The sequence below is a fragment of the Camelus dromedarius genome, chromosome 11 (assembly GCF_036321535.1).
Source record: "Camelus dromedarius isolate mCamDro1 chromosome 11, mCamDro1.pat, whole genome shotgun sequence".
Taxonomy (NCBI): domain Eukaryota; kingdom Metazoa; phylum Chordata; class Mammalia; order Artiodactyla; family Camelidae; genus Camelus; species Camelus dromedarius.
This window is the reverse complement of record NC_087446.1, coordinates 46878811-46891479: the sequence shown is the minus strand read 5'-3', so window position 1 is coordinate 46891479 and position 12669 is coordinate 46878811. Positions and strand designations below refer to the sequence as shown.

Below are 12669 nucleotides of genomic sequence, written 5' to 3'. Positions count from 1 at the left end.
GAAACAGCACATGCAAAACCTTGAGGTAGGATGAAGTATGGCATTTAAGTGGGACTGAACTTTCTTCTAGACAAGAAAGAGCAGAGAGGAATACGGCAAATGACAGAGACTAGAAAGGTGGGGTGAAGCCAGATCGTGTTGCACCTTGTAGATTACATTTAAATTATTTTAAAAAATCAATTAAATCCATTGAAATCCCACTATATATAATATCAGCAATGAACAACAATTTGGATCCCAAAGTACATACAAATTAAATTAGGGGATATGATGACATTGGTGAACAAGATAAGACAGTCCCCTACAGACCTTCTGCCTTGCTGGTGCAGACATGTACCCTGGGTACCAATCACTAGCAGCACCTAATTCTAACTCCTATTCAAAATTTATCTTACAAAATTTCGTCATGTGAACTTCTGAGACTTCACATGACACTAAAAGTGAAGAGAAAACTTAAAATTTAAAAAAAAACAACATATTTTTATGGTCAAAGAGAATGTGAAAAAAGAAGAAGGAAGACACAAATAAACTTACCCACAAAACAGAAACATAATCACAGACACAGAAAACAAATTTATGGTTACGGGAGGAAGAGGGTAGGAAGGGATAAATCGAAAGTTTGAGATTTGCAAATATCAACTACTATATATAAAATAGATAAACAACAAGTTTATAGTACAGGGAACTATATTCAATATCTTGTAGTAATGTACAATGAAAAAGAATATGAAAAGGAATATATGTATGTATATGTATGACTGAAATATCATGCTGTACACCAGAAACTGACACATTGTAACTGGCCATACTTCAATTAAAAAAAAAAAGAAAGATCCAAAGGAAAGAAACTTGCCTAGCTGTGCTGTCATCATGACTCTAACAGAATCACAAAAGTTGTGAATTATACGTATAATTCGACGCGTTGAGAGATCAAGGAGTAAGATGTGGCCCCCTCCAGTTCCTATCCAGAGAGCAGTGTTCTTTTGCAGGCTGAGAGTTTTCACTCTCCCAGAATAAGACATTTTGTGTTTTGATTCCTTGTTCACTTTTACCAGTTCCTCCCTAAAACCATAAAGAAAGTCTGCATTAACACTCTTTTCAAAAATAAAGAGATTAATATCCCCTTCTGTATATTAGGCACACACATATAGATATAACTTTTAAAATTATGAATACTTGACAGTATACGATGGATATCATTAAAACTGTACAAAACTAATCTTGCTGAATACAGAATGCCAAACTGCCGCATTTCTCTACTTGAAGCATAAATTATCAAAGATAATACAACAAATGCCTCTTAACTTCAAGAAATTCTGAAATAACTAGATGGGTACAATTTTTATAAATAGGCCTATGTAATTTACCAAAAGAGAATAAATTTGCCCAATATGAAGGAAAAAAAGTCAGGTTCAAAAGCTTTTCATGAAGTCTAAAAGTTATAATGGAAAAGAAAATGATAGTCATTTATATGTAAAAAATATTAATACAAACCGCTAAATTTTTCCCTGGGCTAATGAATGACTCGTGACCAAAATGAGGTATCCAGAAATCAAAGAATCCTAATAATTTTAGAACCTCAGAAATTAAAGGACCCTTTACCTGGCAGAACTGTCGGCTCTTCTGAACATCAATCTCACCACCCAGAGAAAAACTAAGAAGATTCTAGGAAAGTAAACTTCGAAATCTTATTTATGGTTATGGTATATAATCTAAATGTTCTCCAGCAGGTTAAAAAAAAAAAATCTATTTGGTAAAACCAAAACCAAATAAAACCAGAAAATGGCTAGCAAATCAGGTTGGCGAAGCTCCCGTTCCCAGCAGCAGCACACAAGGGATGTGCCTGATAGGAAGTCCCCGACACGCTCCATCAGACTAAGCACGAGGCTCTCAGTCTGCCATCTTGAACCTCCCTCCCCAGCGCACTGGTCAATCGAGTCGGTTTTTTCACCCATATTTTATGTTGTTTTGTGACTTTTTCTTTGTAATGCCTTGAAGAAACCATATCTATTATTACTTTTTTTTTTCCAAAAATGAAATTTCTTGGATACCAACAGATGGTACTGGAAAGCATTAACAACTTTGTTTGTTTGTTTTTAATTTCTATTTAGAAGTAGAAAGGGAAAAAAAAGCTACACTTCCTCCCTCTGTGAAATCTGAAGTTGTAGAGACAGCATTAGCAGGCATGAAATAACCAATGCCACTGCACCTACAGGCAACAAACACCACATTGCATGTATTCTTGAAAATCTGTTAAGCAAGTAGGTCTCGTGTTGTATTCTTTTCACAATAAAATAAAACTTTAAAAAAAAATTCATTTACTTTAAAAAGTGCACACAGTCTATCAGTTCACAGAGTTTTTCAGTCTTCTTGTCCCACACTTCCACAAATGGGCTATTTTTCTTAGCAACATAAAGAACCGTGTCTACCACCACTGCTATGATGTTGGAATCACTGTAAGATGCATAAGAAAACCTATGGGGGAGAAAAGAACGTCAGCAGTAGTCATTTTACTACTATTTCAAAATGTAATGCAGCCTTCTACTAGTTCTTAATGCATATAAAAGATTAATGCTGTTTTGAAAAAGAAACTGGCTAGAGTATTTGGCAATTATTTCAAATTCTCCCCTAACCATTCTGAACAGAATATATAACTTACTTAGGTACGTTAGTTACATTTGGTTACTTCATAATTTTCCCCTGATAATAAAATAAAGATTAACCAATGTTTATTTCTTATTTTAACTTTAATTTCACTTTTATCTTATTCCCTATAGAATTTTACACTGTCCAAATATGCAAAGTATCTTGACTTCTAAGAAAACACATAATATCTGTACCCTTATGATACTCAATAAAATCCTTATTGTCAAGAATGACTGGGAAGTTAAGGGTTAGTCATTTACACCTAGAGTTATAAAACATAAGACATTAAAATCAACTTTAGTGGTAGAGTCTTCAAATATTAAATATATTAAATATATATTATATATTAAATATTAAAGGATATTTTGCATCAACACAAGCAACACAAGGTATGAAAATAAATCCACATCTTCACCCAAACATAAACAAAGAATAGTGTCATTTTCCTCCTTTGAAAATAAAGGAAAATGACAAATATTTTTAAACATCTACCTAGGACATTGGGCATTTTACACATTTTTTTACAAACAGACTGGCTACCAAAGGTGCCATCTGCATGGCAAACTCCTAGTTAGCCTTTGAGGCTTAACTTAGTTGTCAGCTCCCCAGGAATTCCTCCCTGACTTAACAAAATAGACCAAGCATTCCCTTTCCCCAACTGGTGTAGCTGTAATATCACAGACCTTATTAAATATAAAATTGTATTTATTAGTGTGTCCCTGACACTAGACTGTCCCGTTGCCATGAAACCTGCTTACTGGGAGGGAGATGTACGCAACAGGAGACAACTTCTGAGAAGCAGTAAATACTTTCAATTGTCTATGAAACTGGGTCCTAATCTCTTTTGTGAAATGAACATCTTTGAGAGCCCAGTATGTATGGACATTCTATCCGGTAAAGCACCTACTCTAAATCTTACGTGGAATTTTAGGGGGTTAAACGACACCATGACCTCGTAATATGTTCTGTGAAATAAAAGAATTGGGGTCCCTCTCTTCTTAAGTATTTTCAAGCTTGTATAGGTTGGTTAAAAGTAGAAATTACAGAATGAAAATAAGTCCATCCAAATATTTACCAAATGTAAGGAAACAAATCAATAAACAAAACAGAAAATCCCCATGCATGAAAACTTACAATGTATGGTAGTATATCTGAACTCTTGACTAAAAAAAAAATAAATCTATTTGTCTGTCTGTCTATATCTCTCTATCGTGAAAGGGAAAAAACAGGTACATGAAAGAACAAATCTAAGGCATCTAATCCCCACAGGTGGGGATCAGACAGACATATAGAGGAAGTGACATCTGGACTGAAACAGGCAAGAGGCTAAGTAGTGAGCCAGGAAAAGAGAGAATCATGCAAGGTTGAGGTGAAAGGGAACAGGTTGTCCTCAAGAACTGAGACAAACTCAGTTTGGCTTCGGCACAGTTTGGACCCTGCAGCCAACTGTTTCAGGAAGTGGCCCCACCCACCACTGTTTTGACACCTGCTCAGTAAACCCTTGGCCCTGCAACCAGAACCCAGGACCTGGCTCTGCCCACTGGTAGGCCAGCACTAGCCCCAGGGCCCCCTAGGGTTACACAATCAGCCAACTCACAACCCGGTAATGCAAACCAGAGTCCAGCAGCCTTCACACAAGGCCAGACCTGGCAGCCAAACAGACCAGAGGCCACCCAACCCTACCAGACAACCCACATAGAGTCTGACACAGAGAGATGACCCTCACAGCCCTAAATGGGGGAAACCCTAGAGCATAGAGCTCTCGTGATGAGAGAGAAGTGCGCCGCTGGGACAAATAAAATGTTACCTACAAAGGCCGCTTCCTCAAGGTCAGGAAACAACCAACCTACTAGATACTTATATAAAAAGCAAGTTAGACAAAATGATGTGACAGAGGAACCTATTCCAAATGAAAGAACAAGATAAAACCCTAGAAGAAGAACTAAGTGAAATGAAAATAGGCAAAGAACTCAGAAGTGTGATGCACAAAGTGAGAAGTTAGAAGTTGTAAAAGAGTTATAAAATATAAAAAACAACCAAACAGAGATAAAGAACACAATAACTGGGGGGTGGGAGGAATAGCTCAGTGTACATGCTTAGCATGCACAACGTCCTGGGTTCAGTCCCCAGTACCTCCATTAACCAAAAAAAAAGAAAAAAAAAAAAGAAAATAATAACTAAAATGAAAATACACTAGAAGAAAGCAACCGTAGATTAAAAAATACAGAGGAGTGGATCAATAAGCTGGAAAGGGAGTAGCAGAAATCACTGATGCTAAACAGAAAAAAGGGAAAAAGAATGAAAGAAATGAAGACAGTTTAAGAGACCTCTAGGACAACATCAAGCACACTAACATTTACATTATGGAGGTCCCAGAAGGAGGAGAGAGAGAGAAAGGGGCTGAGAACACAGCAGAAGATATTATAGAGGAAAACTTCCCGATCCTGGGAAAGAAAACAGACATTTAAGTCCAAGAAGTGCAGAATCCCGTGCAGAATTAACCCAAAGAAGAACACACCAAGACATTGTAACTAAAATGACAAAAATTAAAGATAGAAAACACTAAAAACAGCAAAGGAAAAACAACAAGTTATGTACCAGGGAATTCCTATAAGGCTATATATACACTGACTTTTCAGCAGAAACTCTGTTGGCCAGAAGGGAGTGGAATATATATCTAAAGGGATAAAAGGGAAGAACCTAAAACCAAGAATACTCAACTCAGCAAAGCTCTTGTTCAGATTTGATAGAGAGGGCAAAAGTTTCACAGACAAGCAAAGGCTTAAAGAGTTCAGCACCACCAAACCAGCCTTTCAAGAAATGTTAAAGGAACTTCTCTAAGTGAAAAACAAAAGGCCACAATAAGAAAAATGAAAATCACAAAAGGAAAAAGGCTCATCAGTGAGAGCAAATGTATAATAATGGTAGAAAATCATCCACGCATAAAGCTAGGAGGAAGGTTAAAAGACAAAAGTAGTCAAATCATAACTATTCTCAATAAGCAGTTAAGAGATATGCAAAACAGTTAGATATAAAATATATTAAAAACAGTAATTATGAGGGGAGGAAAGTGCAAAAGTAGGGTTGTTAAAATGCAGTTGAAATTAAGAGATCAGCAACTTAAAACTAATGTATATATAGAGAGACTGCTATATATAAACCTCATAGTAACCACAAACCAAAAATCTATAATATATACACACACACAAAAGAAAAAGGAATCTAAACATAATAATAAAAATAGCCATCAAATCACAAGAGATGAGAACAAAAGAAGAAAGGACAAAAAGATGTACAAAAAAACCCCCAAACAATTAACAAAATGGCAAAAAAAAAATCAATAATTATTTTACATATAAGTGGATTAAATGCTTTAATCAAAAGAAACTGAGTGGTAGAATGGATACAAAAACAAGACCTGGATATATGCTGCCCACAAGAGACTCAGTTCAGATCTAAAGACACACACAGACGGTGAGGGAATGAAAAAACGTATTCCATGCAAATGGAAATCAAAAGAAAGTCAGTGTAAGCAATATTTATTTCCAACAAAATAGATTTTAAAATCAAGACTGTTATAAGAGACAAAGAGGGATAATGATCAAGGGATAAACCCATGAAAAAGATATAACAACTGTAAATATATATGCACCCAACATAGGAGCACCTAAATACGTAAAGCAAGTATTAACAGACATAAAGATAGAATTGATGGTAACACAATAATAGTAGGGGACTTTAATGCCCCATTTACATGAATGGACCAATCATCCAGACAGAAAATCATAGATATATATAGAATATTCCATCCAAAAGCAGTGGAATATACATTCTTTTCAAGTACACTTAAAATATTCTTCAAGATAGATCATATGCTTGGCCATAAACCAAGACAGTAAATTTAGGAAAACTGAAATCACGTCAAGCACCTTTTCTGACCACAGAACTATGAGAATAGAAACCAACAAGGGGGAAAAATGCAAAAATAAACACAACATGTGGAGGTTAAACAATATGCTACCAAACAACAAATGGGTCACCTATCAAGTGGTGCTGGGAAAACTGCACAGCTACATGGAAAAGAATACAATTAGAACATTCTACATCATATACAAAAATAAACTCAAAATGGATTAAAGACATGAATGCAATCCCTGAAGGCATGAAACTCTTAGAAGAAAACATAGGCTGAACATTCTTTGACATAAATTGTAGCAGTATTTTTTGGATCCATTCCTAAAGCAAAGGAATAAAAGCAAAAATAAACAAATGAGACCCAATTAAACTTAAAAGCTTTTGCACAGCAAAGGAAACCACCAACAAAATGAAAAGACTACCTACTGAATAGGAGAAAATATTTGCAAATGATACAATTGATAAGGGGCTAATATCTAAAATATATAAACATCTCCTATGACTCAGCATCAAAATAACAAACAACCCAATTTTTAAAAATGGGCATAAGACTTGAATAGACATTTTTTCCAAAGACATACAGATGGCCTATAGGTACATGAAAAGATGCTCAACATCATTAATCATCAAAAAATGCAAATTAAAACCACAATGAGATATGACTTCACACCTGTTAGAATGGCTATTATCAAAAACTCCACAAATAACAAATATTGGTGAGAGTATGGTAAAAGGAAACCCTCATATACTGTTGGTGAGAATGTAAACCGGTGCAACCACATTATAGAGGTTTCTCAAAAACCTAAAAATAGAACTACCATATGAGCCTACAATTCCACTCCTGGGTATTTATCCAAAAAATAAAAAAACAAAAACACTAATTCGAAAAGATACATGCATCCCAATATTCACAGCAGCATTATTTACAAGTACCAAGATACGGAACAACCTGTGTCCATCAACAGATGAATAGATAAAGATGATGTGGTATATGTGTGTGTGTGTATGTTGTGTATATATATATATATGTATACATGTGTACACACACACACACACAAACAGAATAATACCCAACCATAAGAAAGAATAAAATTTTGCCATTTGCAACAACATGGATGGACTTGGAGGGTATTATGCTGAGTGAAATAAGTCAGGCAGACAAAGACAAATACTGTGTGATATCACTTATATGTGGAATCTAAAAAATAAGACAAACTAGTTAATATAACAAAACAGACTCACAGATACAGAGAATTAACCAGTGTTTACCAGTGGGGAGAGGGAAGTGGGGAGGGGGGCAAGACTGTGTTCGGGTATTAAGAGGTAGTAACTACCGTGTATAAAATAAGCTACAAGGTTAGATAGTACAACACAGGGAATATAGCCAATGTTTTATCATAACTGTAAGTGGAAATAACATTTAAAATTGTGAATCACTCTGTTGTATACCTGAGATTTATAAAATATTGTAAGTCAATTATACCTCAACAAAAAAAGGTCAAAGAAAATATCCAAAATACAAGTGTAAAGTCCACAGCTTTAGTGAAATACTGAGTTGACTGCCTTTCAAATTTCACGTTTAATTTGACACAGAGATAATAAAAATGATAAAAATTTAGATTGATAAATACTAACAAATTTTCATAGTTTATCCCAAATGTGATTTAGACAGTGATTTTTTTAATGTTCCTCTGTTTTCTAAGTTTTCTATAACGAATGTTCAAAAGTATAATAGAAACGTAAATTATGCATTTTATAAGATTCTTGTTTGGGATTATCAATAGCATTATTGACATGATTATAAAGAATACACATGAATAAAATGGCAAATTAGTTGCATAAATAAGAGTAACTTACAGCTGATTTGTCCTGCTCTCAATGAGTTTCTGAATGGTGAAATCATCAGAAAATGAAAAAATTTTTGTACCACATCCTCCCCACATGATGTTTTTTTCAGTAGAATTCATAGATTCACTCAGACACATCAGGGGGGTGCTGACATTTCCTATATTGAGTATCTTCAAAGGGGCAGCTCCTTTACACTTTGCCAAAAAGAGAAAACACATTTAGTAAATTGAATATTTTCAGAATCAAACTGTAAAATTTGAGCTTCCTAAAAACTACTTTCTCATCTTAAATGGTTAAAGGTATTAAAATAAAAATTCAAGGTACATTTTTCAAATGATTTATAAAAATAAGATTTAATTGAAGTGGTTTTCAATGTGTTATCCTTTTATCTGTTATATCCTTGTATCTGTTCACTTCGTACTAAATTTTAAGGTAAGTAATCTACGGATTACACTATAGTTTCTTCTTTGTCTCTCACTAGATAATAAGGTTTTTTGACAACACAGGTTATAAATAGGTAGGATGTTGAATGACTAGATGGAACCACAGATGAGTGATGGATGGGAAAATTAATGCTTTAATGATAAATAAGAATCTTAAGAACAAAAATTTAAATGATTTCTTCAAGGCTAAAGAAAGGTTGGTATTGAGCCAGATTCAACACTTGTTTCCCTTGTTTTGCCTACAATATATTTATAAGAAATTACCTACTTCGTTTATATAAAAACGGAATTATTTCCATCCCTAACATAAATCAGATTTCATTTATCAATTCATCTTTAGTTCATTCATATAAAATAAACAGTTGATCAGCAAGTACTTATAGAGTCTATTGTGTATAAGACTTTCTCAAACAATAGAAAGATAAACGTCAGAATTTATGATCCTTCTTCTCAGGGAGTTTATAAACCCTTAGAAAGACAGTGGTGATGAGTAAACATAAAACGAAGAACTTAAAATAAACATTGATGTAGAATGCGTTCAACATTTACCTTAACAGTTTTACCTTCAAAAATCGCTAAGTTGCCATCAGCAGTTCCCACTAAGAGGAAATTTTTTTGCTTGCTAAAAGAAAAAAATGCCAAAATTGTTACAAAGAGAATGTTCATATTGATCAAGATGACCTTAATGTTCCCCCTAACTTAACTAAACATTAGACAGGTTTCTTCCTGATTATTGGTCCCTGACTTCCCTTTTCTTATAGCATTTACTTGTGAAAACGTAAATTGTAATTTCTTTTGCTGTCCACTAGAGATGTAGATCTTCTCTCAGCCTCTTGCCAATTTTTCAACTCAAGAATGTCTTTCTCAAGGATCTGGGAGCCCTTCCTTTGAGATGTGATCAAGAAAGATGGCACCACTATCTCCCGGTCTTTGTGGGACCATGGGAGCCTAACTTCAATAAGCAACAATTAGCAAACATAGATGGCCTAATCACAGTGATGCTCCTCCTCCGCAAGGTCCTCCAGTACTTTTCCACTAGCTCATTCCAGGGCTTAAAAACTCCCACCTTTTATTTCAGCAGAGCTGAGTTCAGTCCCTCTCCCCCAGTGCAATCATCTTAAATATGAAGTCTTCCTTACCTATTTGATGGAATTTTTATTTGACAATAGCCAAATAATTTCAATTCCAAAACTGCCAGTGAAGTTTCTGTTCCAGTCACCAAAAATTTGCACTTTACATTTTTCTAATGCTTACTTATTTTTCAATACTGACTTAAACCGGGTAAGTATTATGGGGAATAATCTTAACGGCTCCTGGAAATCATCTTGCCCCAAATATTACAGCAACCAACCTGTTACTCAGACCTGAAATTCTGCCATTTAGATAAATTCTTTTGAGATAAGATCCTTGTGACCTATAAAGGTGAAGCCATTTTCACCTAATAACAACTTATGAATGTATTTACTGGAGCTTTTTTTTTTTTTTTTTTCTTTTCCAATTTGATAGTAGTGAGTTAACTGACAGGTTTTAGACTGGCACACAACAGGCTATTGATATAAACGTATTCAAAGAAAGAATGAATGAGAACTCATCTTTGAGGAGGCCCAACAAAAGTAAATTGAAGTGATGAATGACAAAGAATTAAGAGACACAGCTGAGGTAAAACCAGAAGCAAGGCTGGTGAGCCTGAAAAAAAATGACTGATCCATTTTATAACTGCCTCAGCTTGATCTGTGCACAAAAAATACAAATATCTTGTGTCCTCCTACAATTCCCTTTAATATATTGCAACCAAAGGAAAGATGTTACAAATGAACAACCTTTGCTGATACTCTTAACAATTTTGCACACAACTGAGTCATCTAAAAGGTACGTAATTCTCCCCCAGTGGTCCAAGTCACTACCTCACCTTTGCCTGGAGAAGGAATGGCAGTACAAGCAAGTAACAGAATCAGTCATCTTTTCAAGGGTATGCCTCTTTCTCTCGTCTTCAGTATTGATGGCGAGGAGCGTGCCAGACTGGGTTCCAGACACGATCCAGCTTTCCTTTTCCACTGGAAGATGCACCAAGGCCAGGCACAGTATTCTGCTGTCAGTAACTTCCTGTTAAGAAAAAAAAAAACAAAAAACACACACATTCAAAAGGACTTGGTTCCAGCCTAAGTGACTAGAACCTATGTAAAATGAAAATATTATCCTATTCACATACATCTCTTCTTTACTTTCTGGCTTTTAATTCTAAAAACAATGCCAATTTTATTTTTTTCAACAGCCAATGAGTCAAATATTCTGCCTGTCTAGAATGCATCTGAAATTAAAATTAAATATTGAAAATGATTTTTCAATGTCATTACTCATTCCACCAGATAAAACAAGAGGATTGTTCAACCTTAAGAATAATGTTTAAGCACAACATTTATTTCAAAGCAACAGTCAAAATATTAGGTATTTTTAAGTCCAGAAATGTTCCCTTATATTTCCCAATACACTGTATCGATCCATCTTATAGAAGCCACGCCCAGATGGCCTCCATCACTCAGAGGCACCCACTCCCCATCGCTCTGAGTGTTGGCTACTCACAGCTCAGACCTGCACCCTTCACTGCAGTTCTGGGAGCTGGTTTGCTCAGAAATGGCTGAGAGGTTACACCACCCCTACCCTTAGGCAAATTGCAGCCAATGACTAACTGCTAAGTGGGAGTGAAAAACTGCCCCTTTGCCTGGTGAAGTGATAAATCTATGCCGCTGTTCAAACTCTAGAGCTTCTTATGGGTAAAGACTGAGGCTAGACTTCCTCAAAAACTACATTTTTGCTCCATCTGTCTTCTCGTACCTCCTTAAATTTTCTCTCTCCTTAAATCACTCGCAGAAGATTCTCTATTTCAGACTCTGTTTCTAGGAATCCTGACCTAAGACACACATACAGTGTGATTTTAAAACAAAACACATGCTGCTTAATTTCATGTGAATACACTTGTTTCAACAGGAAGCTAATTTAATAATATTCCAATATTAGCTCTTATTTAATTTCTTTCTAAGTAACTTTTTAAATGGTTCATGCTTTAAAATAATTTGCAAAGTAAGTTTTCTAAAGTATCACTAATTTAAAAAAATAAAAATAAAAAAATAAAGGGTATTCGGATTTACCTCAGAAATGTATCTTTCAGTATTTAAGTCAAGAAGTGAGAGCAGTCCTTTGTCAGTGTGCCCACAGCCCAGCCAAATGCTTGCATTCTTGCTAATATGATTTGAAGCAACCATGCATTCAACAGTGAAGTTTTTAGGTATTGATATACGTCTCATGAGACAGATTAACTCAGCTGAATTCAAAATGTCAAAGACCTGAGAAAGTTTAAAAAAAAAATAACAAAACAACACATATCAAGTTAACACATGAGCTCCTGAAAGATCATATTATTGTGTATAATAGCATGCTAAAGGTTATAGCTCTATCCAGAAAAACCTAAATCTGTTACTCACCCAGAGCAACAAGATTAATAATCAAACTATAGATACAATTACATTAAAATAATACTTATTTTTAAACTGTGCAGGATGCATGCTCTTTTGTATGCCTGGTATGTTTTGTTAACTTGAAAAGAAAAATCTCAAAAATGCCAAGTGAACAGAAACCAGGGAGCAGAGCCAGGAACTATTCCTCACTCAGTTTGATGCTGCAGAGCCACATCACGTTGGAGATAAACATGAGCACCAAGAACAGAACAGACCAGCTACCAGGTGAAGGGAAAAGAAATTTTGGTCTTTGGTAACAAAATCCACAAATCACCTCTAGATTCCATTTTTCCTTCAAGCACCAA

At 35.0% G+C, this 12669-nt stretch overlaps 1 protein-coding gene across 3 annotated transcripts in view; it reads right to left on the bottom strand.

Annotated features, from left to right (window-relative positions):
- Nucleotides 1–12669, bottom strand: part of LRRK2 (leucine rich repeat kinase 2) — a 135444-nt gene that overhangs the window by 4049 nt on the left and 118726 nt on the right. For all 3 annotated transcript variants that reach the window (XM_010980302.3, XM_031462747.2, XM_064491772.1), the window contains 6 exons: nucleotides 11999–12193; nucleotides 10762–10955; nucleotides 9402–9474; nucleotides 8419–8603; nucleotides 2323–2475; nucleotides 854–1062 (listed from right to left, as the gene is read on the bottom strand). In XM_010980302.3, coding sequence (XP_010978604.3) covers nucleotides 854–1062; nucleotides 2323–2475; nucleotides 8419–8603; nucleotides 9402–9474; nucleotides 10762–10955; nucleotides 11999–12193 — 1009 coding nt within the window. The remainder of the gene's footprint in view (nucleotides 1–853; nucleotides 1063–2322; nucleotides 2476–8418; nucleotides 8604–9401; nucleotides 9475–10761; nucleotides 10956–11998; nucleotides 12194–12669) is intronic.